The sequence below is a fragment of the Achroia grisella genome, unplaced genomic scaffold (assembly GCF_030625045.1).
Source record: "Achroia grisella isolate CSIRO2021 unplaced genomic scaffold, CSIRO_AGI_Agris_v1 utg3654, whole genome shotgun sequence".
NCBI lineage: Eukaryota > Metazoa > Arthropoda > Insecta > Lepidoptera > Pyralidae > Achroia > Achroia grisella.
Window position 1 is genome coordinate 363,310 of NW_026712822.1, and position 23,948 is coordinate 387,257.

A 23,948-nucleotide genomic window follows, 5' to 3' on the forward strand; every position below is an offset into this window, starting at 1 on the left:
CTGGAAACCGTAGTAAACTCGAGAGAACGCATCTTGCAGTAAACAAGTTGCAGTAAGATGGAGGTTTCTACGCATACGACTTTATACAGTCCCTGCACTTCTTTGTTACCTACAATTACTACTTTAATAATATAAAAAGATATCGGTTTGTATATAGTTTATTTATAAATGGTCCGCCTATTAGTGCGTCGATATCGTGCTCCGACGCGCTCGATGTCACCAGCAGCGAGGCGGGTGGCCACCGTGCGCAGCGGCAGCGGGCAGATGCTCCTCAGCTCCGAAGTCTGGTCGGAGAATGCCCAGCGGATGTACCGCTCCATACGGATGTGATCTTAAACAATACGTTATAAAAAGTCTGAATTACGGCATTAAATCTAATTGATTTTATACTAAAACCTAAAACTGATACACAGCCTTCCTGAAACAGTTAATGTAATTCGTTGACAATCGAATGACAAAAAACAAAATGGCGCTAAACCTAGCGCGGGAAAATCAGCGTGCACATTCGTAAGGGATTGTATTTAACTTTTTTTTCGCACATATTTTTCATGTTACGTCTCTTTGATTTTTTTTCATTTTTTTTTCCAAAGTCACGTTTAAAAGATGTAACGAGGTGAAAATGTCTGTTTGCGAAAATGTGGTTTCAAGTAAAAACAGCTGCAGGAATACTTTCATATCTTCAACGGTAGATTACAGCAAATGGACGGATTTTTATCTCAAAAAACAGTCGAAGTTCCAGTACTGAAAGTTTGTTTGATCAGTTGTTTGTAGTATCAGAAACTACTGGTTCGAATTGAAACATTCTTTTTGTGTTGGATAGTCCATTTGTCGAGGAAGGCTCTAAGATATATAATTACGCTACGACCAATAGGAGTTGAGCTGTAATGAAAAGTATTGCAAAAGGTGGAGAAATGAAACGCAAACGGAGTTGCGCGTGTCAGCTAGTCTATACATATAAATAAAATTGCAGTGTCTGTTTGTAATATTGAAATAACCGTATTTACTACATGCATATAAATACGGTACATACACCAAAAAAACATTTTTTACAATTTTTGTCTGTCTGCCTCTCTGTTAGACAGACATTAGTTTCGTCTCTTTCGTCGAAACTTTTTTTGGCAAGTAGCTGATGTAATAAGGAGTAACTTAGGCTAATTTCATTTTTGAAAAATAAAGTAAACTCCACGCGGACGAAGTCGCATGTACAGCTAGTATTCAATAAAGTTTTAAATGTTTTACCAATGGCGGGGTCGATGATAGCAAATGCTCGTTTCACGTTTTCCACTGTGACGATCTTGTTGGCGCCATGTTTCCCGCCCAACTCGTTCACCACCTCGCGTATGTATTTGTCCTGAGGGAGTGCCATCAGATTGAATAGAATAGAACAGAACAGAACAGAATAGAATAGAATATATCTTTATTGCTAACTGTGTGGGTACATTTTTTTGTAGGTGGTATAACAATATATGTAGTTTTTTTTTTGTGGATGATAATGAAATGGTGCTCAGAATATATCTTTATTGCTAACTGTGTGGGTATATTTTTTTGTAGGTGGTATAACAATTTTTTTTTTGTGTATGATAATGAAATGTTGTTCTCCCTGCGCTAACGGTTTACGCTGGCGGATCACCAGTGGAGGATGATAAGATGAATATGAGGTCAGGTCAGTTAGCCCGTCGTGACAAATTCACTAGGAATTTATAACGATGGTTTCCAGGAGGAACCGCGTGGAGGTCGACCTAACATGGTACGTTGCTAGCAATGGGGGTTACTAGTTCCCATTACTAACAATCCCCTTCCCCAATATATATTGTTATACCTTGACGACCTCGGTGCTTTAACGGTCTAGCACACCGCTTTACGTCCGATGGTCGCGGGTTCGATTCCTCGCACGGCACAAACATTGGTATTCATGAGTATGATTGTTTGTATCGGTCTGGGTGTTTTCTATGTATAATATGTATGTATTTACAAAAAAAAATGTGTACTTGTATCAGTTATCTAGTACTCATAACACAAGCTTTAGCTAGCTTAACTTGGGACTACATGGCGCTGTGTGAATTGTCCTGAGATTATTATTATTATTATTATTATATAGTACATGTATCAACAGTTACACCCTATCGGGCATGCAACAATTATATATATAAATATATATAAATTACATTAATTAATTATGTAATGGTATTATTATAAGTATATTGTTAAGAAAGTCTATGAACGATATATTATTACATGTTTTAAAATGATTACGTTATTGTACTAAAATATTCGATTAATTAATATTTACGATTAAGTCCTGTCTGAGACCATAAATGTGTATTAACAATTGAAATAATAAACCCACTGCTAGCAATGTACCGTGTCAGGTTGACCTACACGTGGTTCCTTCTAGAAACTATTGTGGTAAACTCACAATTTATCACGATGACTTCCAGGTGGTAATTGACCGCACCTCATGCTCATCTGATCATCCTCCACTGGTGCCCTGCCAGCGTATACCGTTAGTGCAGGTAGTTGCACCATTCCATTATAAAAAAAAAATATTATAACGAAACCTACCTGTGCCAATTGGCGTTGGCGATATAACTCTCGAGCAAACTCAACTCGATCGAAACCCTCCTCGTTCTGAAATGGCGGTAAATATCTAGAATGTTTTTAAATTTAAAAAAGGGGCTGTTCAAGAATAAGCAGATTTATTTAAATCCCCCTTGTTTAAAACCCCCTCCCCCCATTCGTAAACATTTTAAAAAATCATTTATTCGTGTAAAAAAGTAAATTACGACCGATTCCCCCACCCCCATGTCATCCAACATTATATAATGCCCCAAATCAAATTAAAAAATCATTTATTCATGTTAGACATTATATAATGTCAATTTTTTAAAATTATAATATTTTCCCTACCGTCCAGTTCAGTATACAGATTCAATTGAGAAGAACTGACTAAGAACTCAATTGAATTACTTTTTTTTAAAAGCCAGTTTACTTACAATGTGTATTTATAGTAGAGCAAGAGCCCACGACGTCCAGACATACGTCATATTAGTAAACGTGAAAGTTCTTGTATGTGTGTCCCCAACACAGGTAAGAACGATCCCCAAACATGAAACCTGGATCGTGGCTCCTTTGGCAGGTAATCGGTAACAAAGGTGTAAATAATTTCATATCAAATTCGTGATTTTAAGAAGCTCCATATTTTTATATATTGTTCGTAGTATTATTATAACTTGCGCTGCTTATTGCCAGACATTTAGTGTGGTTCCAACACCCCGCCGGACCCCCATAAACTATACTATTTTATAAATAAACTTACGCCATTTTAATAAAGCTGAACTTTATATATATTATTGAGAGAACTATTAAACTGAGTTTCTTAAATTGCCAGACATTTTTCTTGGTTCTTCATCCTACCAGACTCATTGAAACCGTATATTGGGTAACTACGGTGTATATAATTTCATATCAAGTTCATTAATTTATGAAACTCAATTTTTTCATATATTGCTCGTAACAGTATTATAACAGGCGCTGCTCATTGCCAGACACGATCCAGGTTTCATGTGTGGGGATCGTTCTTACCTGTGTTGGGGACACACATACAAGAACTTTCACGTTTACTAAAATGACGTATGTCTGGCCGTCGTGGGCTCTTGGGCTATATAAGTGTCTATGTCTAACATTAAATGAAAATCCCGTGCATGAACAACTATTGCCATGCACGCTCGTCATTCAAGTAATCGTTTAGTGAGTACAGGCCTTGCTCAGTAAATATGATTTGACAGATGATTTTAATTTATTTAGAGTTAAAAAAATGATACTGTTTTATAACTTAAAATGAACATAAAATAATATCAAATAAAATAAAAATAAAATCAAATAATATGAATTTAACTAGAACATACTATATTTCCGTATTCCGTGACCATTGTTTCAACTTCTACTACTTCTATGAATGTGGATGGTTATAAGGGCAGAGGAAAGCCAAAAAAGAGATGGATGGACTGTGTGAAAGATGATATGGTAAGAAAGGAAGTAAATAACGCGATGACTGCGAACAGGGATGAATGGAAGCGAAAAACATATTACGACGACCACAAATAAATGGGATAAGGAAGAAGCAGATGATGATGTTTCAACTTCTACCTCTCGTGATTTGTCTGCGTTCCCATGGGTATTACCCATTAGAAATGAAATGATTAAAGAATGAGTTGAAAAAAAAACTTGCGTGTTATTCCTTTAAATAAATGTTGTCCAGTTCGGAATTTTGTGTGAATACAAATTGCCAATACTTTGACACATACATTTTAAATTTGGCCTAATTTGAACCGTATTATATGGAAGTTGTTATCACGTACCTCCTGAAACAGCTTGTCCAAGTTGATCTCGTTGCTGGTGATCTTGAGTTTGAGCTGCTTCCTCACCACGTCCATCAGGTTTTTGATGTCCACCTCGCTCTTCAGTGGGAAAGTTACTTTTGCTATTTTCTCAAACTCTTCCAGAGTAATTGTCTTTCAGAAAACAGATAATTTTTGAATTGAATGATGAATATATGGTATACCCACCTGCCCTAATATTACGCTGGTGTCATGGGGAACAACACCAGGGAATTTATCCCCACACGTTGGAACCTAACTGGTCTCGGACAGTGCGGTTTCAGATGAGCTTCCTCCCGCGTACACTTAGATTGTATGAACTTCCTGCCGAGGTTTTCTCACGAGACTACAATATGGGGGTTTTCAATAGGGGTATATTAAGGTTTCTTAAGAGTTGGCAACACGTGACACCCCTGGTGTTTCTTTGAAATAGAAATAATCTTTATTCAAATAAACTCATTACAAGCACTTTTGAATAGTCATATTTTGATTCTACCACTCATTCGGAATGCAGATTCATCACAAGAAGAATGAGCAAGAAACTTGTGTGTTGTTTCGGTAACCATTTACCATCAGATCGGCCGTATGCTTGTTTGCCACCATCATAGTATTAAAAAAAAAACCAAGAAACCAGTGGAGGATGACAAAATGAGCATGCATAATGGCATTCTCTACCAGCCAACCGTCGCGGTAATCAGAGATAATAAGGCGGTGCAATTTAATATTAATTTAAGATAATCTTAAATTTATTACTAGTATTTACATAACCTAATTGTACAACTAAGAACCTAAAATTAAAAAGCTTAAAATAATATAATATGATGACTAAAATATATTATTAAAAGGGGTCCCTTTAGGCAACGTTCCGAAGATACTGGCAGCGTTCCCTCTTTGAATAGCTAAACTAATTCTTTGTCCAAGGTAGCTGTCAGCTCTTCGGTCTTCTGTGATGTCGATTAACCTTTTCGTTATTTCTTTGAAAAGTCTTATAGCGCTAGGACCCCACGGACCAAGGGTCTGAATGGGAATTATTATGAAATGTGTATTGTTACGTCTGTCTATATTAGTTCGAACTTTAGAAATAGCAAAACAAACTAATATATATATCGCGTATACATATACAGTACTAGGAACATGAGGGTCGTAACTGTTCGCCATTCTCGACGGCCTCGGTGATCTAGTGGTTTAACAACCCGCTTGGTCACGCCTTCAATTTCACGTACAGCACCAACTTTTATATTCAACAATATGATTGTTTATCTGGATGTTTTCTATGTATATTATAAAGGTATGTATTTACAAAAAAACTATATCTATCAGTTGCCTAGCCATAACACAAACTCTGCTTAGCTTGGGACTAGATGGTACTGTGATTTGTCTAGAGATATTATTAAATTATCGTAATTTCCATCACATCAGATCTTTTAAATCGGAGAACGGATTACGAAGCTAAGCTTAGTGACAAATAGATGGCACAGGTATGTCATCAGTGACTTTAAAACTACGAAAAGGATTATGAAGCGGTTTTTTTTAATAGATAGAGTGATTCAAGAGGAAGGTTTATATGTATAATACATGTACACCCGTGCGAAGCCGGGGTGTGAACTCAAAGGTGACTGACATAGTGATCTATCAACGCACAGCCCAAAAAACTGGACGGATCGGGCTGAAATTTGGCATGCAGGAAATTTGGCATAAATGTTATGACGTTGGCATCCGCTACGAAAGGATTTCCCAAGGGGATAAAACAGGAGATGAAAGTTTGTATGAAACTTTGTCAATTTTAAACCGATCGGGCTGAGACTTTGCATGCATAAAGCTACTATGACGTAGGCATCCCCTAAGAAAGGATTTTTATAAATTCCACCTCTAAGGGGATAAATTAACGCGAGCGAAGCCGCGGGCAAAAGCTAGTATAAAATAAAGTGTTTAAGGTACCTACTTACCTCTCCATCCTTGCTGTGTTTATACAGCAACTCCTTGAGACTCTGCCACTGCGCTCGATGTCCCCAGTAGATGCGCTCACTGAGGTGACCGTGCAGTACGCCCCAGAACAACTTCACCTGCGGCTCATCTAACATTTGTTCAGCGCCTGCGCACAAATTGTACGCCCATTCTGCACGAACGGATGGTTGTTGATACCTATAGAAATAGAAAGAATCTTCATTCAAAAAAACTCAACACAAGCACTTTTGAATAGTCAATTTTTTTAATGTACCACTCATTCGGAAAGCATATTCATCATAAGAAGAATGAGCAAGAAACTTACGTGTTGCTCTTTTGAATAGATTTTTTTTATATATATAACTGGCTACTCGGCCCGGCTTCGCACGGGTGTGTATCATTACATAGTATAAAACAAAGTCGCGGTCACTGTCTGTCCGTCCCTATGTATGCTTAAATCTTTAAAACTACGTAACGGATTTTGAAGCGGTTTTTTTTAATAGATAGAGTGATTCAAGAGAAAGGTTTATGTATATAAATTATACATGTACACCCGTGGGAAGCCGGGTCGGATAGCCAGTTATATATATAAATAAAATATCTTCATACCTACTATTATAAAGTACCTAAAAACCTACATATAGATAAAGTGACTCAACATGAAGGCATGTTGAGTCACTTTATCTATAAAAAAAAAACCGCTTTAAAATCCGTTGCGTAGTTTTAAAGATTTATGCATACATAGGGACAGACAGCGAGAGCGACTTTGTTTTATACTATGTAGTGGATGATGATGATGATGATGATAGTGATAGTATGTAATATTATGTTATCTGTGGTGATAGTGACACAGAAGTTTAATTAATTTATAGCCATGATACCAGCCTGTCCTCGAAATAATTGGTGACGTAATCCTGCATGGACATGTCCTGGCCGTGCTCCAGCTTCCCCAGCCAGATGTCGTTGATGATGACGCTCACTTCCCGCCGAGACAAGCGCAGGTTCCTCACTTTACCTTCGTGCCGCAAGTACGGGGGGATCACCGGGTCTGTACCCTGAATGTGATAACTTACAGTGATGCTTTATACATTAGTTTTTATTACGGCCCCGGTGGTCTAGCAGTTTAGCATGTTGCCTTAATACCAATGGTCGCGGGTTCGATTCCTCGCACGGTAAAAACATTTGTACTCGTGATTATGATTGGTTGTATCGGTCTGTGTGTTTTCTATGTACATTTAAAATAAAAAATGTATCTATATTTTATATAAGTTGCCTATATAGTACTCATAACGCTGTTTTGCTTAGATTGGGACTACAGGGGATGTGTGAATTGTCCCGGGTTATTATTATTATAAACTAGTTGCAACCGCGACTTCGTCCGCGTGGAATTTAACATTATTTTTCTAAAATAAAAGTAGCCTAAATTACTCCTTATTACATTAGCTACCTGTTAATAAAAGTCCCGTCAAAATCGGTCCAGATATTTCAGAGATTAGCCGGAACAAACAGACAGATAGAAAGACAGACAAAATTTTTTAAAACAATGTTAATTTAGTGTATGTACCGTCTGTACATTCATATGCATGTAGTAAAAAACGGTTATTTCAATATTACACACAACAACACACTCCAAGTTTATTTATATGTATAGATGTCTAGATAGAAAAAAAATCAGTGTTGAGTAACATAATCGATAGTAAATCAAAACAGAATATAATAGAAATATTAATCGACTCGATACTAAATGGTACCAGGCTAGGTGATCGTCGTAATTCAATCGTCTATGAATGTGACCAACCTAAAAGAACGCAATACGTTCTTGGAAGTTGGCCACACTGAGTGACATCCTACCCTGGACACCCAAGGTAAATGAAGACGATAAACTTACAAATCCATCGAAGTGCTCCAACTGCTCACTCTCCGCTGCCGGTCCAAGTTCTTTCAACAGGACTCTCAGCATATCCCTTGAAGACAATCCACTGGCCAACTGCCACCATCTATAGAACAAAAGAAGAATTGCAGTCAGGGGAGGATCTACCTAAGGGCTTTTTGTGCTGCAGCCCAGGCCTACAAAGAACCCCCCAAGAAGAGTCCCCACTGAAACGATATTTAGAATATATAAAAATATCTAGAATGTTAAAAAACCTATCATAAGGTTGGCAACCCTGAGATCAATCAACCCATACAAGTGCGCGTCTATAGAAAGCAACGGGGAATTTCTGGTCGCTTGTTTTTGGTCGGTGTATTTTTTTAGTTGAGTAATATAATTAGGTAGGCCCTTAAGTAGATTAAGCCCAGGGCCCCACAAATATACAATCTGCCCCTGATTGCAGTAGCTTATGCTATTGGTCACTACAATCTCCCTAATTTGAATTTAAAAACGAATATATATTTTTATAAATATGTACAAACTCGTTTGAAAAGAATACGAGCTGAGTGTCTTGTCAGTTCTTCTTATCTCGAAATCATTCAGAACTGACGGTAGATTTGACATATCATTAGAGTCCGTAATAGACCTACATTAGAGTTGCCAACCGTCCTGTTTTCCCAGGACACGTCCTAGTTTTTGAAGTGTTCTAGGAAGTCCTGAATAGTTACTTTTCAGCGTCCTGGCAAGTTTTTAAAATATACGTGCCTCTTAATTACTGATTTTCAACAGTATAATTTTATCAAATAATTTTTATTAAAAACCTGTTGACATTAATTACTTGAATTTTGACGACCTCGGTGGTATAGCTGTCTAGCACACCGCTTTACGTCCGATGGTCGCGGGTTCTTTTCCTCGCACGGCTCAAACATTTGTATTCATGAGTATGATGATTGTTTGTATCGGTCTGGGTGTTTTCTATGTATAATATGTATGTATTTACGAAAAAAAAATCTATGTATTTGTATCAGTTATCTAGTACCCATAACACATGTTTCAGCTAACTTAACTTGGGTCTAGATGGCGCTGTGTGAATTGTCTTAAGATTATTATTATTTTATTATAATGTATTCTGTTTTAAACTGGATGGTCCTGAATTTTTGAATTTTCTATTCTGGTTTTTTAAATTTGGGCTTGGGAATTCTAATGTACATGAATAATGATACTTCGATTTGAATTGTATACCTATCTCTGCCTCCGCCGATGAAATCTGCACACAGTTCCCACTGAGGACGTGGTGTGCCGGCGCGCTCCAGTTCTCTACAACGTTCTCTGGTCTCAATAAGCTCCTCTTCTATACCTTTCTTTAGAGCTAAAAGCATAAAGACAAAGCATTGTTGGATAAAGACTGTTTTTTTATACCACTATGGTGGCAAACAGGCATACGGCCCATCTGATGGTAAATGGTTACCGTAGTCTATGGACGCCTGAAACACCAGGTGTGTCACGTGCGCGTTGCCGACCCATAAGAAACCTTAATACAGTAGACCCCCGGTAGTCCGACAATCATTTTGCAGGGCAGTGTCGGACTATCGAATTTGTCGAATTATAGAGTACTGCCTAAGACCCCTTATAGTCCGAATTTTTTTACAAAAGAGTACCTTGTAATCCGACAAATTATAGATCCAATGATGATTCTTTATATTATATACATTTACAGTGGACCCCCGGTTATCCGACAAACGTTTTGCAGGGCAGTGTCGGACCATCGTATTTGTCGGATTATAGAGTGCTGCTTAAGGGTCCTCTGCTTATAGTCTGGAATTTTTTACAAAAGAGTATCTTGTAATCCGACAAATTACAGATCCAGTGATAAGTTCTATGTTATATATGTATGTATGTATATGCACTCTGAAGTATATTGTCAAAGTAATATTCAATAACAAATGATAGACAATGTCGGATTACAAGGGGGGCCGGATTAGACAGGGGCCGGATTACCGCGGGTCCACTGTATACCCTTCTTGAAGAACCCCATGCTGTAGTCTCGTGAGAAAACCTCGGCAGGAAGTTCATTCCACAACCTAAGTGTACGCGGGAGGAAGCTCCTCTGAAACCGCACTGTTCGAGACCACTTAGGTTCCAGCGTGTGGGAATGAATTCCCTGTCGATGGCGAGCGGTGCGATGGTAAAAGGTGGCCGTAAGCATTATGTTGAACAATTCATCAGATGTGTATGTATGTATTATATATTAAACGATAGCCGCGGTGTTACATCCTATGGTCAGGGATTCAATTCCTCGCACGGTGCAAACATTTGTATTCATAAGTATAATTGCTTGGGTAAAAGTATATGCAGAAAACCAATATGTAATGTTTTCTGCATGTACTAAAAAATGTATTAAAATATTTCTACCCGTTGTATGCTGTAAGTTATGTGTACTAAACAAATTGTGGCTATCACACAAGCTCTGATCAGTTGGGGCTAGTGGCACTATGTTTATTGTTCTAGAGTGCCCATGAAGAAGGGGCTTGGAGAGGCAAAATTCTAGAAGTCTTTTACTTACTGAGTACCCGCTTATGCGTATCTTGAAGGGATTGCAATTCCACGCTCAGAGCGTCTACCTGTTTAGTGGAGTCGTAGTGTTTAGCAGTTAATATATCGTACTCTCTTCTGGGCACAGTGTCTGCATACTCTTCCGTCCTCTTCTTTAAATCTATTTGCGTTGTTGACAATTGTTCTCTAAAAATATTTCGATGCTTTTTAAATTTGGTTGGAATTGACAAAATGAAATACTTTTTCTCTTGCTCTAACCTTAAAAGGCCGGCATCTTAACCGCAATTCCCCTTGCGACGCGAGTGCTTATGAACGGCGACAGCCCCGGAGGGGGAGGGAGGGCAACTGGGGACCCGTGCCCCGGCGGCAAGTTCTGGGGCGACGAATTCGAACTTGGCAAGAAAATAGAACTCATCATTAACGAGTCTCCGACAACTTGAGCACTGAGACGTCAACTAAATTGTTTGTGTTCAATGTATTTGAAAATGCCACAACAATTAACAACAATTATTAATTGTATGTTAATATGTATATTCTAAAAATGTTGGCCGGAAACGGGGAATTTTAGAGGGGCGCCATTTATTAATTTTTCCCCTGCCTCGAAAAAAACGAAGATCCGGGGCTGGGTGGCGGCCATAACCATTCAAATTAAAATATCATTTATTCATGTAGGACATATTAGCCGCTTATAATTTTTTTTACATTATAATTTTATTTTTTCACTACCGTCCGTAGTTCAGTACATAGATTCCATTAAGAACTGCCAAGAAACTCAATTGAATATTTTATGTTATTTTTTAAAAACCAGTTTATTTCCAATGTATATTTATTTAGGTGTCTATGTCTAACATTAAATGAAAATCCCGTGCATGAACGACTATTGCCATGCACGCTCGTCATTAAAATAATCGTTTAGTGAGTAATAGGTTTTGCTCAGTAAATATGATCTAACAGATGCTAAATCATATTTACATTAAGTAATGCTCACTAGAATGTCCAAACTTGTGGCGGCGTGGTGGGCCGGCTCATTGGGCTCCCTAAAATATGGTCGAGCGCAGTGATGGCTGGCTCATCCGTCATACTCGTGAACGGGTGCTGCTTGTAGGGAGTGGTCTGCTCTAATCACTATGACTGATTTCCTCTTATTAATTGTTTAACCAGTTGGTTATATATACAATATTTTTTCTATTTGAGTATTTAATTGAATTAGTGCTAATTGGTGATCTGTATTCACACACTTAAAATTAAAAATGTAAAGTAATAATAAAATTATTTAAAAGAGCAACACGCAAGTTTCTTGCTCGTGCTTCTTCTGATGAGACAGCTTTCCGAATAAGCGGTAGATTAAAAAAAATGTAATTAACTATTCAAAAGTGCTTCAATGTAAGTTTATTTGAATAAATGATTTTCTATTCTAAAAATTTGTAACTGCTGTACCTGCAACGATCTAGAGCAATTCTCAGTACCACTGGGTCGCCATACGCATCATCCACAGGGTACGAACTTCCATCCAATTCCTTCAGCTTCATCTGTAGCCCCAGGTTCTCGAAATACAGCGTGTATCGTGCATCTCTCTCGCGCATTAACGTGAGATACTCTGAGAATTTGTCGTCTTTCAACTAACCGTTGTACAAAGACGACAAGAAAATTAATTTAAGAGTAATAACATGAAACAACGTGCTGTCACAGGCGAAAGAGTGATCATCAAAATAGTATAATGCAAACGCCCACGATTGCGCGCACTGTCTTTCCCGCGCTGAGTCACGCGGGAAAGAACAAGGTTTTTTCCGACTACTCTAAAGCACTTGGCCACAGCTTCACCGGACGATAGGGGGCGAGTGCAGATGGCACTCCAAACCCGCGGAATGACTTATGGATCGGCTGAAGGCCTGACGGATACGACTTTACACACAGACAGACAGACAGTACACAGTGACGCGGTGGCGATGCTCCGCAGTGGTGGATAGGAAATGCATTTTTTACTTTATTATTATTATTGGTTTTTTTATTATTTTTTTTTTTTTCTTTGTATATAATGATTTCATCTCTAATTTAATGAATTGTTTTTATTTACGTTTATCTTATATAATAATTTATATGCAGCTGTCGGCATCGTTTTTATTGTGTTGAGATGTGTGATGTAATAAATGTAATAAATGTAAATATATAAATAAACTTTAGTCTGAGGGACCGCTAGGGGTTCGAACCGTCATACTCAGGCCGTCGTAATTTCGATCCCCGTTTGAATTGGACGGGGGATCGATCGGAGGGGGAAAGAACAAGTGTAAAGGTAACTATTGTAATAGATATAAATCAATACGGAGTTAGTAACTCGAGTTGACACATCTCTAGTATGCGTACGCGATCCCCCGTCCAAATTCGAACCCCTAGCGGTCCCTCAGACTAAAGTCGTATCCGTCAGGCCTTCAGCCGCTCCATAAGTCATTCCGCGGGTTTGGAGTGCCATCTGCACTCGCCCCCTATCGTCCGGTGAAGCTGTGGGCAAGTGCTTTAGTGTAGTCGGAAAAAAAACTTAAAAAAAACTTGTGCGTATAGTTGTTGAGTAACCCATAACACCAACACTAACAAAACCATAAACAAAAATACAATACTTACGAACATCCACAAACAAGAAGCTTGTAATTACGAAGAATTAATGAATACAAAAATAATCATATTTAAGACAAATTCAAAATTCACAGTTCGCTATCTAGTCCTAAAATAAGTAGAACTTAATAATATGCCTACTTTTTAATTGTACCTATTGTTATCAAATTTAAATTAGAATATAGAACTACAAATAGCAATGTAATATTACTGGAGGGATAACGAGTCCAGCCATTATAGAGCCAGCCAGATAATGGGTCTAGCCATTTCATAGATTAGCCGGAACAAACAAACAGACAGACAAAAATTGTAAAAAATGTTATTTTGGTGGATGTACCGTATTTTTATTTATCTGCAATTGGTAAAAAACGGTTATTTCAATATTATTATATTACAAACAGACACTCCAATTTTATTTATATGTATAGATGAAGTCACGTAAATCAGCTAGTAGTTTATGTTTAACAGTTGTTTAGATCCAAATATCTAATAGAATTAGTTTCAAGGGCATATTAACAAAACACCATTAGGCGCGGCATACAATTGGCAAAACAAATAAAACAACGTCTGTACAGCACAATAATATAATTATATCCTGATAACAGTGAAGCTCAAGATAAAGTCAATAAACATATAAATATATGTCACTATTTGTCTGTCTACCCAGTTAGCAAAAATACTGCTATATTTTTTTTTTAATTCTGCCAATTGGTATCAGATACAGGCTCAGAGCAATAGCTGTACATTTATTAGATTGTAGATACTATATTACATAATTTGTATAATTTATCTATGGCATATACATTTTAATTTCATGCAGCACAGCTGTGTAATAACTTATCTTAACAAAGCCTCATGGTTCTTTTAATAAGAATAAGTGTATTTAATTTACTCTCATATAATATACAGATTATATATTATTATTGTAAGCTATGTACACAGAATTTTTAGATATCTGTGGTTCAAATTTATAGGAATATAATTTATTTATTTATTTATATTGTGTAATTTACATATATTTACAATTTTGTATTAACAGATTGCTATGAACATTGTTATGCATACATATATATATATTAATATAATTATTTCCACTCTCTCTTGGTGTTGCAACTGTGTTGATTGAGATCACTTTCTGAGACTTTTCAACCAGTCTTCACAACAATGGCTCCAATTATAATTATTATTATAGTTTTATAGTGCAATAAAGATTATATAAATAATAACAATACACACCTTGCCCATATCTTTCTTTACTTTTGATAATTCAAATGTCAATTTTAAATTTCTCTCTCTAAGGTCCTCATTCTGTTGCAACAAACTTTTTATTTTGTCGTCTCTCTGCTTTTTTCTAGCTGACAATCCAAATACTTTCTGAAATTCATAAACAAGCAGTCTTATCCTCTATGGTTAAAGCTTAATAATTTTTGCACCATTCAAACTTTAAGTAAATGTTTAAGAGTTCTGGTAAATAACAATAACTGAGAGCACCATCTAATTCTAGGAAGAGTTCAGGACATGTCATTCTAGAATATTCTATAACAATATAACAATGATAAAATTTTGAGAATTCCACTTTTAATTGAGTATATGTCTGGCATATTAATGAAATATCATATATAAATTCTATGACATTAATGTAACAAAATCAATGTTGACAAAGCCAAAGAAAAGTTAGATAGTAATTATTTGTGTATGGCTCACAACTTTCAAAATAACAATTAAAACTTAATATAATTATAATAAACTTCCAATTAGCTGGTTAATAAACAATTACAATAACATGACTAAAACCATATTACTTTGTCAAGTTCCTAAATGGGACCTGACTTTGATTGTGCCTCATCAAACTTCTTACGGTCGCACCAGCTCGTAGCCTGTGTGCGGATGCAAGAGATATCAGCTCCGTATGTTCTGCAACAGCCTCCTACATATTTAACACCTAAATCTAACCACTCGTGGACAAAACTATCCAGTGCTACACATTTATCTCTGTCTATCCACCCCAATTGGGGGTTATACTTCTCCCCTGAGTTGGGGTATGTTATGAGGGGTATTGGGGCATGTTTCCTATCATCATTGAAGCCTTTAAATAGCCCGGCGACAATTAACGGAGAGCAACAGTTAACGCCGATGGCTACTAAACGGTTAGGACTTGCGTCCCAGCATTTTTTTGCCACCTCTTGGAAGTTCTCGCCATGAGCTAGTGTTTTGTCATCTCTACAGCTAAACGAGAGCCATGCTTTGACTAGAGGGTAGTCGTTTAACATGTCAACGAGCATCTCTGCTTCTTTCTGACAGGGTATGGTTTCAAAAGCGAGCAAATCAACACCAGCTTCAATTAAAGCCTCAATTCGAGGTGTATGCCATTCCCTCAGTGTTTCTGTTGGCGTTTTATCTGCGTAGCTACCGTCGTACTCAGATCCGTCGTGTAGGTGAGCTCCGTATGGACCTACCGACCCTGCGATTAGAGGGCGTTGTATAACGCTGTCTTGGCATTCTTCCATATATGTATCACAGGCACGTTGCGCTAGTTTTACAGCTCGTTGTATAAGCGAAAAGCCTTCCTCGGGAGTGACACCGAGGTACTTGACGAAGCCGCCGACGGATGCCTGGTAAGTATTGGTCATGATGATGTCGGCACCGGCGCGCAGGAAATCCAAATGAGTGTTGACCACTTCCTCCGGATGTGTTTCCAAGAAGCGGGCACTCCACAGCGGGTCGCCGTCGGCGGTGGTGCCCACGTGGCAGGACAGTTGAGAGGAGAAACCACCGTCGAGAACTAGCACCGAATGATTAGCATCCGTAAGAGAAGACGGCGACGCTGCCATTTGCTCAATTTATTAATACCTCTTGTTAGTAATTTGTTACAGAATTTCACTACCACACATCCATATAGGCAAGTGAGTATTAAATAAAATTAATATTACAATAACATTAAAAATAATCAACAAGTTTAAAAAACAAAAAGTAAAAATCAAGAGTGGACAGTCACTCCCGCTGAAGTCTTGTTATTGTTTGTTAAGGCAAGTCTAAATGTCAATGTCAGTGTCACTGTATGTCATCGTACTATAATTGTCAATTGTCAAATCCAGCTGTGTCACAAAAATATTATGAAAGTAATAAAGCCTAGTATTCACTATCAATTATAACCAACTACAATATATCTCCGAAAAAAAAAATCAGTATGGATCCCGAATGAGTAGAGTAATAAGGCAATTCATAAATATGAACTGGGAAGGAATGGAAACGAATTAAATATATTATTAGAATGTTTTAATTCACAGCCAAATCTAATTGTACATACTTACGTCTTGTGTAATAAATTGTGAAATCCGCTCATCTCTTATATCAATAGCGTGGTCATAAGCTTGCTTAATTTCACTCAATATTGAGGAATATGTCGCTGTGTTTTCAATCAATGCTTTTAAAGACTCTCGGTATATCTGTAAAACAGGTATAGAAATTATAAAAAGCCCCTATATTACCACACATATTATAAAATTTTACTTAATTAAGTAGAAATAATAATGTCTAGCTAATAGTATTATATTAATGTGAAATTAAGTAATTTAAAAAAACTTTGATATGTGAATTGTTGTAATAGAGAATACACGACCGCATTTGTACTGAGCGAACTACTGAATAATAAACTTATGACTGTATTATCCCTGAGTAAACAATGACTAAAATGTTAATATCATTATTATATCTTACCTCTAATATTTCATCATAATACAGCTGTTGTGTTTCTAAGACCTCACTTGAAGTTTTCTTCACTTGTTCAACTTTTTTCCTAACTGTCATCATTAGGTCTTTTAAAAACTTGGGGTAGTTATTTTGGGTCATGATAATAATGGGTGAATTTGAGATTGATTTGTTGCCTAATTCGTATATTCTTTCCACTAAGTAGATTCTAAGAATATATTCTGCTAAAATCGTTATCTTTGAAGTGGTTAGCATTAGTTTCTGTGGTGATTATCTTTTCAGGGTAGGTATGGAAGTCCGAAAAAAAATGCATAGATATATTGTGATTTCTATTACTTATGTCTTAATTAAATGACTTTTACAGAAATAATATGTTCTATATAATTCTAATCATTAATTTTGTTGTTTCTGAATATTTTGCAATAAGAAGTTAAATAAAAAAAATATATTGTTACGTTTTCTGTATGTCTATGATTCTACGATTTTCTAGTCTGTGATTCCTTGAATTTCAAGTGCTGCCACCTATGTGTAAATATAGTAACTAGTGGATGTGACGTCACTGACATGAAATACAGAAATTAGAAATGGCTGCGATAGGTAGTGGACGGGGGACGATGGATTCCCAAAATCAAGTGCAAAGTGATACTGTAGATCGTTTAAAATTACTTTATCCTAATGTAAATGAAGATGAAACTCCATTGCCGAGATCATGGAGTACTAAGGACAAGTTTAGTTACATCGGTTTATCGCAAAATAATCTTCGAGTCCACTATAAAGGTAAGAACCATCAAGGTTTGTTTTTACGTTAATATTTTGCGAAACTATATGTTATATAAATGGACTCGATTTTTAAGGGTATGTCAATAGTTCCGTGGTTTACGTAATACGGGAATTGTCTGACGTGTCATAAACATTTCGTAGTATGGTGCTATTTGCTGGCATAGTCAAACAAAGAAATCAGCTGATCGTATATTTTGTAACAACAAGAAAAAATAAATGATTGCTAATTATATCGTTCTAAAAACGTAATTTGAGTATATAACGTGACGAATGTCGTTAAATTTTATAGTAAACAAGGTCTCTTCTCCTATAAAATGGCAGACTAAAAGAGTGAATAAAGTACGTAATTAATTATGAGTAGTCTTATCTTTCGCTGTTAATTGATCTGCACGTAATATTTAAGTTATAATCATAGAGTTAGTACTAAAATTAACAATAATACTAAATGCCTTCTATAAATATTATAACTTTTTGTTTATGTTATAACAGTTGTATTCCCACGGCTTTGTCTGCGTGAATTCGTTTTATAACAATCATATTTGTTAATACAGTATATGGTCTATACGTGTACCAAATTGCATTATAATCTGCCCTCTCACTTACGAGTGATTGAGTCCGAAAATGGTAAACATTTTAATATTTGATATTAAGATTAAAAAGTAGGTACATTTTAAAAATAATTTGGATCGATCTTTATGTTTACCTATATATGAAGTTATTTGTGTTTTGTCTCATTCCTTCAAATTAGGAAAATAGCTAGAGTGAAAGGAACAGCAGAGTTAATACCAAATTATTACACACTAGTCATATTATGTGACATTGCTTGTTTGGAATACAGCCCATGTTATTCACAAATAATGTCACTATTATATACTCACTAAAACGCGTATTGAGACACAAATCTGTATAATTATCTAACCAATTTAGTACATAACAGCAGGTTTTATAGCTGTAAAAAATTAAAAATCAGCCTAGGATTTTATGAGCATATCTATGATAAATGAGCATACACAAATAAGATGTTTTATTTCACCACTTTAGCACATTATAGTAGCGTTTTATAGCTGTAAAAAATTAAAAATCAGCCTAGGATTTTATGAGCATATCTATGATAAATGAGCATACACAAATAAGATGTTTTATTTCACCACTTTAGTACATCATAGCAGCTTTTATAGCTGTAAAAAATTAAAAATCAGCCTAGGATTTTATGAGCATATCTATGATAAATAAGTGTACACAATTGAGATGTTCTATCTATACAATATTGTAATAGATTTGAAGTATTTTTTTAAATATGAAAACATACTGCCAAGACTTTTATCTCAGATGGGGTTGTTCAACACAACATCAATGGGGGGAAATGGGATTGTTAGTAATGTGGACTGATGATCTTATTGCAAGCAATGTACCATATCAGGTCGACCTCCATGCGGTTCCTCCTGGAAACCATTGTGATAAATTCCTGATGAATTTATCACGATGGGCTAACTGACCTGACCTTATGCTCATCTTGTAATCCTCCACTGCTGGTCCGCCAGCGTAAACCATTAGCGCAGGCAGGTGCACCATTCCATTGTCATCCATAAAAAAGGAAAAACACCACATTAATAGATAGCAATGCCTCTGCATTGCGGTGGATGGAATTTCACTTTATTTACTGGGTATAAATGATGGCTATGGTAGGGGCAAGACTTTCACATCCTTTCAATATATACTTTTAGGTTTATATAAGGAAATCCTTCATGGGAGACTCATATTAAGAATCTGTTAATTTTCTTTTTTCTCTATATTTACAAGGTAATGTGGTACCTGTAAAAATATGTTCATTTTTTTTTAAATTTTGTAATTTATACATCTATGAATATAAATAAAATTGGAGTGTGTTTGTAATATTGAAATAACCGTTTTTTACTACATGCATATGAATATAAATACCGTACATACACCAAAATATAATTTTTTACAATTTTTGAAAATCGCCTAATCTCTGAAATGGCTGGACCGATTTTGACGGGACTTTTTGGCAGGTAGCTGATGTGACAAGGAGTATCTTACGCTACTTTTGTTTTAGAAAAATAAAGTTAAATTCCAGGCGGACGTAGTCGCGGAAACAGCTAGTTATAAGATATATTAACATCAGTGGTCCCCGAAATATCTTGAATGCTGTTATCAGTATTTATAGTAACTTTGGTTTGTAAGTGATATCTTGTCACAGACATATCAGGTCAGGTCAGGTGTAACATGTATACTTGAATAGTGTTGTTTAGAATTTTACTAACTGTCTCATGTTTCTGTATCACAGTTAGTTGACATTTATCATTATATTTCGGCCAATTTACATAATATATTATTAAATTATAGCCTATATGTTATTCTGATATATAAGCTTGCTTACTGTAAAGTTTCATCAAAATCCGTTCAGTATTTGCGTGAAAGATTACCTCCATCCATATTCACAAACTTTCGTGTTTAGTAAGATATTATATTATATTAGTAAGATAATTCTCCATGTATTGGTATGTTGGATGGCTCCTTGGAATATCAATGAATAATGTTATCAGATTCATTGTTATATCTTATAAAATGTACACAATAATAAGTCACTCCAGTCTCTACAATACAGGCCTGCGAGCCTAGTGTAGAACTACAGTAAATTAAAATGTAAATGTGTATCAAGAATAAATATTATTATTATTTCTTTATATATATATTATATATCTCCCTTTGATGGGGTAATAGACTGATCATTATGGGTAAAATATAAATAGAAATAATCTTTATTCAAATAAACTCATTACAAGCACTTTTGAATAGTCATATTTTGATTCTACCACTTCGGAAATGCCGATTCATCACAAGAAGAATGAGCAAGAAACTTGTGTGTTGCTCTTTTTAATAGATGTGTTAAAAATCACCAAACAATGATTATTATTTTTATAGACTAACATACATGAGAAATAATAATAAACTGTAAATTCAAATTGTCTCATTAAATTAATAAGGTAGTAACAATGTAACTGAATTACATTTGAGTTCTTGCATATTTATTGCATTGTCCCGTTTGGTCCTCCACAAGTCCTGTAGGAAGATCGATGCATAGTAAAAATATTCAGTATGTACTAAAGATTGTATACAATAAATATTTATGGTCCAGTTTGCTTAAAACTTCGAATCACTAGCTTTTCAAGGAAAGGATGACTAAAAAGGAAATATACAGCTGTAACAGCGCTACATGAGCTATCTATACATACATATAAATAAAATTGGAGTGTCTGTTTGTAATATTGAAATAACCGTTTTTTACTACATGCATATGAATATAAATACGGTACATACACCAAAATATTTTTTTTTTACAATTTTTGTCTGTCTGTCTGTTTGTTACGGCGATTCAAAAATGACGATTTTTGAAACTATAACGAGGAATCTTTACCGAGGAGAACCCTTCATCTCCCCTTTCAACCCCTTACACCCTTTATTCGCATTAAAAAGTAGCCTATGTCCTTTCTCAGGGTCTAAACTATCTGTGTACCAAATTTCATTTAAATCGGTTCAGTAGTTTAGGCGTCAAAGCGAGACAGACAGACAGACAGAGTTACTTTCGCATTTATAATATTAGTAAAAAAAAAAGGTCATTGTCGTATATGCACTATAAGTGTTATCAACCCCACAGGACCCCTAGTCTAGACCTATGACAGACAAAGGTACCGTCAGCAGCCGGGTATCGACCCGGGCAGACGGTTGTTGACCGGGTGCATGGTCTGCACTCCTAATTCCACGTCTAGACTTAACCAGGGGTGACTGACTATTATGACCTTTGTTATTCATTCCCGTTTGGATAGCGAAACCAAGGTGAATATATTATAGATGTGATATAAGTAATTCAATTGGGTTTCTTGCCAGTTCTTCTCTATTGGATTATTTAAAAGAGCAACACACAAGTTTCTTGCTCGTTCTTCTTGTGATGAGACAGCTTTCCGAATAAGCGGTAGATTAAAAAAAATGTTACGACTATTCAAAAGTTCTTAAATTAAGTTTATTTCTATAAAGGATTTCCTATTCTATTGGATCTATATACTGAACTGGGTGGTAGGGAAAAAAATATATTATAAAAAATTTGACGTTCATAAGCGGCTAAAATGTCCTATATAAATAAATGATTTTTGAATTTGAATTTGATGGTAAATTGTGGGGTTTGCGGGAGTTAACTGACTGAATTTATTTATTTATTTAATTCGGTTTACGTCCATATTGTGTTAGTAAACTTAAACTTAAAGTAACTTATAAGTTGTTTGCTAAATACAATATAACGTATATACATATAGTAAACAACTTAAAGTTACTAATAATATATATTAGTAACTTTATATTATACAGATATATACACTTAATTCATATTTGACGACCTCGGTGGTCTAGCGGTCTAGCACAGCTCTTTACGTCCGATGGTCGCGGGTTCGATTCCTCGCACGGCACAAACATTTGTATTCATGAGTATGATTATTTGTGTCGGTCTGGGTGTTTTCTATATATATTATTTATGTATTTACAAAAAAAAATATCTGTGTATTTGTATCAGTTATCTAGTACCCATAACACAAGATTTAGCTAGCTTAACTTGGGTTTAGATGGCGCTGTGTGAATTGTCCTGAGATTATTATATTATTATATATCTGTGTCCACGTCTAGTGCTTCTAGCACTGGGTCCACAATGCAACGATATCCAGTGCCTCTGGAGCGGAGAATCAGATATATTTGCTACAATTGTTAGGATGCTGTTTGCGCTCCCCCGAATTCTAGACATCAGTGATGCAGTTCTTCTGCGCATTATGGCTGGAAACCCTTCTACCCGTACCCGCGCTGCTGCAAACATCTCTCATGCGCTACAGAACCGAGAGAGCCTCAACAACATCCTAAAACTTATTATATTGTATACCAGCTGTTCCGGCTACTTCGTCTGCGTGGAATTTAACTTTATTTTTCTAAAATAAAATGATTTTTTAAAATTACTCCTTATTACATCAGCTACCTGCTAAAAAAAGTCAATAAAAGATATACTATATCTATATATATATAACTCAAAGATGACTGACATAGTGATCTATCAGCGCACAGCCCAAACCACTGGACGGATCGGGCTGATATTTGGCATGCAGGTAGATGTTATGACGTAGGCATCCGCTAAGAAAGGATTTTGATTCATTCTACCCCCAAGGGGATAAAATAGGAGATGGAAGTTTGTATGAAACTTAATCAATATTAAACCGATCGGGCTGAGACTTTGCATGCATAAAGCTACGATGACGTAGGCATCCTCTAAGAAAGGATTTTGATAATTTCCACCCCTAAGGGGCTAAATTAACGCGTGCGAAGCTGCGGGCAAAGGCTAGTAACAAAATATTTTGTTATTATGGTAATATACTTTTTGTGTAAGAATCTCTTAATATTTTTCTTTCATCATTGGAATCAATGACACCTATTTGTTTTAAAACCGGTTAAATAGAGAAAAAGTAAACACGGTTTTGTGAATAAACGCTTTGTTTAAACTATTTTGGCGACGCAATCGTGACTTGTACGTTATAACTGGATTCTATAGTATGCTTTGCCCTAAGAATGTACTATGACGTTTTTATAATAGAATTCAGCTCCAACATCTATTAAAATAAACCTAAACCTTTTACGGTGCCTTTAAAATTTCGAAAACTATTTTAAAAATTTTTATAGTTATATAATTCGCCTTAAAAGTGCGTTTTTAATTTCATTACGTTTCGTCATATTTCATTACGTGTCTTCATTTTTCATTACGTTTCTTCATTTTTCATTAGGTTTCTTGCTTGTTCTTGTATTAGTGATATCCGAATCAGCAATAGATTAAAAAAATAAGTAGAACTCTTTAAAAGTAGGTACTAAAATTTATTTGAATATAGAATTTTCTATTTTATTATTTGTAAGATTTTTTGCTCGTTCATCTAGGGACAGATTTCCAAATGAGAGTAAAATATTAAAAAAAATATGTGGCTATTTAAAAGTACTTTAATTTTATTTTTATAAAGCATTGTATATTCTATTCTTTTTAATTCGGGAATTCTGGTAATAGAATATCTATT

At 35.7% G+C, this 23,948-nt stretch overlaps 3 protein-coding genes across 3 annotated transcripts in view; 1 reads left to right on the forward strand and 2 right to left on the reverse strand.

Moving 5' to 3' along the window:
• Nucleotides 1-158: 158 nt before the first annotated feature.
• LOC131844013 (translin-associated factor X-interacting protein 1-like) lies at nt 159-17,199 on the reverse strand. The gene is made up of 13 exons (XM_059192797.1): nt 17,068-17,199; nt 16,662-16,796; nt 14,587-14,724; nt 12,181-12,362; nt 10,754-10,929; nt 9,433-9,559; nt 8,209-8,317; nt 7,206-7,375; nt 6,323-6,518; nt 4,359-4,511; nt 2,563-2,628; nt 1,240-1,351; nt 159-331 (listed from the first exon to the last, which is right to left on the reverse strand). Exons 1-13 carry the CDS (start codon nt 17,197-17,199, stop codon nt 159-161), a joined length of 1,869 nt encoding a protein of 622 aa, XP_059048780.1.
• LOC131844018 (uncharacterized) lies at nt 15,054-16,355 on the reverse strand. The gene has a single exon (XM_059192802.1). It carries the CDS (start codon nt 16,179-16,181, stop codon nt 15,165-15,167), a length of 1,017 nt encoding a protein of 338 aa, XP_059048785.1. The 5' UTR covers nt 16,182-16,355; the 3' UTR covers nt 15,054-15,164.
• A 414-nt stretch (nt 17,200-17,613) lies between the features above and the next one.
• The window catches only part of LOC131844030 (ran-binding protein 9), a 64,478-nt gene continuing 58,143 nt past the window's right edge, over nt 17,614-23,948 (forward strand). The window contains exon 1 of the mRNA XM_059192815.1: nt 17,614-17,835. Coding sequence (XP_059048798.1) covers nt 17,643-17,835 — 193 coding nt within the window. The 5' untranslated portion in view covers nt 17,614-17,642. The remainder of the gene's footprint in view (nt 17,836-23,948) is intronic.